The 5,557-nt window shown below is 36.0% G+C and overlaps 1 protein-coding gene across 1 annotated transcript; it reads right to left on the bottom strand.

The window, feature by feature from the left end:
• Positions 1-3,354: 3,354 nt before the first annotated feature.
• Positions 3,355-5,045, bottom strand: LOC145269437 (uncharacterized). The gene has a single exon (XM_080125114.1). The coding sequence runs from the start codon at positions 5,027-5,029 to the stop codon at positions 4,235-4,237; it is 795 nt and encodes a 264-aa protein (XP_079981240.1). The 5' UTR covers positions 5,030-5,045; the 3' UTR covers positions 3,355-4,234.
• Between the last annotated feature and the right edge of the window lie 512 nt (positions 5,046-5,557).

Genomic DNA, 5,557 nt, shown 5'->3' on the forward strand with positions numbered 1-5,557 from the left:
GGTTTGGAATGAATTTTCCTAACTGATTCACCATCCCTAAGAACCGGCGGGTTTCTGTCATGTTCGTTGGTGTTTGGAATTTCGAGATACCAGTGAGCCTTTCCGAATCAGGTCGCAGGCCGTCAGCACTGAGTATATGTCCAAGAAATTTTACTGACGACTTGGATATTTCGCATTTTCCCGAATTGAGCGTAATACCAGCAGCCTGAATTTTTTTCAGTGTGCTCTTCACCCGGGCAACCTGTTCTTGTTGGTTTTTTCCATATACTAAAACATCATCTTGCATGCATATGGCTCCAATTTCGGTCTCTAGTACTTGTGACATGTGTCTCTGGTAGATCTCACTCGCTGATGAAATACCAAACGTGAGGCAGTTGAATTGGTATCGTCCGAATGGAGTTATGAAGGTCGTCAGCGAACGAGATTCTGATGAAAGTGGAATCTGCCAATACCCGCTGTTGGCATCCAACTTGCTCATGATTTTTACTTACCCTAACTGAGCCAAAAGGTGGTCGCCCGTGGGGAGCATGTGGAGTTCACGTTTTACGCACTTATTGAGATTTGTGAGATCTACGCATATCCTAATCGTTCCATTTGCTTTTGGTACTACAACCATGGGGGAACACCATTCGGTGGGTGTGTCAACCTTGCTTATGACCCCCAGTTTCTCCATTCTCTGGAGCTCAGCCCGTGTTTTCTCCATCAAGGGTAGTGGTACGCGTCGTGGTGTGGGTACTGAGTATGGACTCGCATCCAGATGTAAGAGTATGGTAATTCTTCTCCAAATGTGCCTAGGCCTGTGAATAAGTCTGGCATTTCTATTTTGGGGTCGAATGGGCGTTTCTGGCTGCTGATGGTATGTAAGTTTGGGTGGACAGTTACGAGCTTAAGTGCTTCGATGGCTGGCCTTCCTAACAGTGGCTCCTCGAGATAATAAATATCCTCTGTTCTGCTGAAAGATCTTCATGCGAGACAGTTGCAGTAACCACTCCAGTCACTTTGAGTGGAATACATCTTGGACCATGAAGAATTTTGTGGGTATCTGAGAGGTCTGGTAGGTCTCTCCATAACTTATATATGTGCTCTGGAATCGCAGTCACATCCGCCCCAGAGTCCAGCTTGAATTTCAGTGGCACTCCATTGATGGCGATATTGGTTCGCCAAGGCTTACTTATGCTGATCTCGGATATCGTCAGAACACCAAGGTACGCATTCTGATCGCTTTCACAGTCATCTGAGCTAGGTTTAATTTCATGCAGCCTTCGTGTGCGGCAGCACTGAGTATAGTGGCCAACCCTACCACAATTGTGGCAGGTGGTTGAGATGGCAGGACACGTGCGTCTCTGGTGTTGGGTTTTGTTACCACAGCGGTGGCACTCAGCCTCTGATCTATACTGCTGTGTGCGCTCATTTTTTTGTCGATTTTCGTAGTGCAGTTCTCGCCCGGGTCTTGTCATGTGTTTACCCTGACCTTGTCTGCGAATTCGGTTGTCACTAACGTAGTGGACTACAATATTATTGTCAGCTGGATCTTCACCAACGATATGTTCTGGGGGCCGCAGGAGATGCTGTTGTGATTTTATTGTTTCACTCTGTCATGCGCGTCTGATGGCCCCATCCAAGATGAGGTCCGGAATCATTTGCAGACTTAGTGATAGCTTAGGATCTGTGTACCCAACTACAATTCTATCACGAATTAATTCCTCGTGCAGGTCTCGAAAATTGCAGTTTTTAGCTAGTGTGTGGAGGTTAGTGATGAATGAATCAATGGACTCATCTTCCTCTTGATACCTTCGGTTGAATCTGGCCCATTCATAAATTACGTTCGTATCACCCTTGAAATGGTCATTGAACTTTGCTACCACTATATTGAAGTTATGGTCTTCCTCGGGTGCAAGTTTGAATGTGGCGAAAATGTCTTCGGCTTTATCACCCATACAATATATTAGGGTGTCCACTTGACAAGCATTTGGTTTTTCGTCAAGGCTGGACACTGTCCGGTAACGGTTGAACCGTCATATCCATTTTTCCCATGACTCGGGTTGGTCGAATGGAAAGGGCTCTGGTGGACTCACATGGCTATTCATACTGGGGGGGGGTATTATGGAACTTCGCGTATTTCTTTTCTTTTTTTAACGGGTCTTAGGCTCGATATTTAGTATAACTCTTTCCCCGTATTTTGCTCAAATTTGTTAGTAAATCCCTTGTTCTGACACCATGTTATGTCAGGTTTCTATTAATAATAACAGGACAAGGATATGTGACCGTTCAGACCAACATGGCCGACTCACCAAGTCTCGTTTATTCACGTTTACGTCCGAGAGTTTACATTATAAACATTGAACAAAGGGGGACAACTCCCACCGATCCAAGGGACATAACAATATCAGACTATAGAAGAAATGAAACTATAAATATGTCAGGCTTTAGAAGTCATTAAACTATAATAGACAAAAGTTATGAGACTTTATAAATATGTCAGGCTATAGAGTCGTAAAACTATATATGTCAGACTATGAAGTCAAACTTTGGAAGTAAATATGTCAGGTTATTAGTCATGAAATTATATGTCAGCCAATTGAAGTTGCGAATCTATAAATATGTCAGGCTATAAAATCAGGAAACTCTAAAAAATGTAAAGCTATAGATGTCATGAATCTATATAAATATGGTAAACTATAGAAAGCACGAAGCTAAATAGATAGGTCATGCTATAGGAATCATGAAACTTTTAAAAGTTTATGACGAAAATCAATAAATGACATAGAACTAGATAATCCATTATATTCTAAGTTTTGCATTTAAATGAATATTAAATAAAGCACATGGTAGATAAAAAGCGATGTGTTCTGAATTTACTAAAATTTTGTATTATATATATATATATATATATATATATATATATATAGGTATATGTAAAGATATCAAATAGTAAGAAACCAACTTATGTGTTCATCAATGTTTCGTCTTTCTTGCGAGACTTCCTCTGAGGAAAGCAAATCTAATAACGACGAGCATATATATACATACATATATATATGCATATATATACATACATATATATATATGCATATATATACATACATATATATATGCATATATATACATACATATATATATGCATATATATACATACATATATATATGCATATATATACATACATATATATATGCATATATATACATACATATATATATGCATATATATACATACATATATACATACATATATACATACATATATACATACATATATATACATACATATATACATACATATATATACATACATATATACATACATACATATATACACATACATATATATAAAAGTTTTTTTTCTTAAACCTACAATATTAACTGAAACAACTGATACTCCAAACATCTATTCTATATTTTTTCATTTACACACATCTAACGCATTACCGGAAAAATGTAGATGTTCCTAAGGTTTTGGGTTCTTTTCATGTCATACCTAAGACAGTTGAGTTTAGGTCTCTATTTTTATCTAATTTCTGTTAACGCCAGCATCAGGAGAGAGGCTTATTTTTAGTAAGATTGCTTTTTTCCTTAAATTAAGTAACTATGTCCTGTTTAACAGCTTCGTTTTCTACGTATGTAGTTATAGGAAATGCAGAGTCATAGTAACTGCTGTATACTTTACTGTATTGAAGTGGCACACACCCAATACAGGTTGAATCAGCTTACTTCAGGGGGAAGTATATTCTAAATTCTGGAATTAATCAGAAATAATCCACGAATTCGACAAGATTCACTTAAAGGTAAAAGGTTTGATAAAACGTTCTGAAAGAAACACTCAAGATGAGAAAAGTAGTCTGCAGAATCCAAAGAATATGAATAATCAATCCTCATCTCAAAAATTAAGAAATATGTAGAGATAGTTTTTGAAATTTTTTGTCATGACTACGATTGCTCATATAATTATTGGAATAAATAATCTCATACATTCTAACCAAGAGATTTTTAAGAGTCTAGCAGTCTCTTTAAGTGACATTGTTTGTATCTCTTGTGCACTTGGCTCACAAATTGTATTTGTTAGATAGAGGAGGATTTTAATATTTTTTCTCATGAGTCGGATTACTCCTATAATTACTGGAATGATGAAGATCTTCCTAACATTCCAGTTTCTTTTCATGTACATAAGGCCATCATATTTCGTTATCTATTACCTCTCAGCTTTGTTTCGCTACTGCATTATCAGTAACACAATATTCTACTTTTCAATATGTTTTTTCATATGCATTACTAAATGCTGTTTCCTAGTAAAGGAAATCTCACAAAATTCACAGGAAAATGGTTTTTCCCCAGTGTGACTTCGTACATGTCTGGTTACATGACTTTTCTGTGAAAATGATTTGCCACATAATTCACAGGAATATGGTTTCTCTCCAGTGTGTGTTCGAATATGATCTTTCAGTGGCGGTTTCTGTGCAAAAGAAATCCCACAGAGGTCACACTTATATGGTTTCTCCCCAGTGTGTATCCTGATATGCTGAGATAACCCGACTTTAAGTGAAAACGATTTTCCACATAATTGACATGAAAATGGCTTTTCTCCAGTATGAGTCCTGATATGCCTGTCTATACTATTTTTTACTGAGAACGCTTTCCCACAAATTTCACAAGAGTATGGCTTATCTCCAGTGTGTGTTCGCATATGTCGATTTAAAGTCTGTCTTTCTGAAAATGATTTACAACATGTTTCACAGGAAAATGGTTTCTCTCCTGTGTGTATTTTTACATGATTTTTTAAATCTGCTTTCCTTGAGAATGAAGACTCGCAGACTTCACATGCATATGGCTTCTCTCCTGTGTGTGTTTTTATGTGATATTTCAACGTTGATTTCTGTGCAAATGAAACACCACACACTTCACAGCAATATGGTTTCTCTCCCGTATGTGTCCGGAGATGTTGTTTTAAGTGACTTTTCTGTAAAAATGTTCTGCTGCATACCTCACAAAAAAATGTTTTCTCTTCAATCACAGTTGCAATGATGTGGTTAGCCATTTTAGCTGAATGTGCGTTTTCTCTGTAGAAACAAAACAACAACGAAATGAGATTTGATGTATCAATGCAAATAAATACAGTATTAAAAAAGACCGTTTACAACTATATGAAAGTCGAATGTCTCCAAATTATGTGTTTATATACATATTCATATATATATATATATATATATATATATATATATCAGGTTGTTCTCAAAAGTTTGTACACACTTGCAGAAAATTGAAATTTTACTTGCCAACTAATAAAAAATAAAAACAAAAATGAAATTTGAAAATAAGAATCATCATTTCTTTATGACAAAAACAACAAACTGAGATTTGATATATCGGTTCAAATAAATACATCATTAAAAAAGACAATTTACAAATGTAAAACATTCAGTATATATGTATATATATATATATATATATATATATATATATATATATATATATATATATATATTAGGTTGTCTCAAACGTTTGTAAACACTTGCAGAAAATTACAATTTTACTCGATCAAAAATAGCAAAAAACCTAATCCTGA

The sequence above is a fragment of the Euprymna scolopes genome, chromosome 45 (assembly GCF_053919585.1).
Source record: "Euprymna scolopes isolate OS-2025 chromosome 45, ASM5391958v1, whole genome shotgun sequence".
Classification (NCBI taxonomy): domain Eukaryota; kingdom Metazoa; phylum Mollusca; class Cephalopoda; order Sepiida; family Sepiolidae; genus Euprymna; species Euprymna scolopes.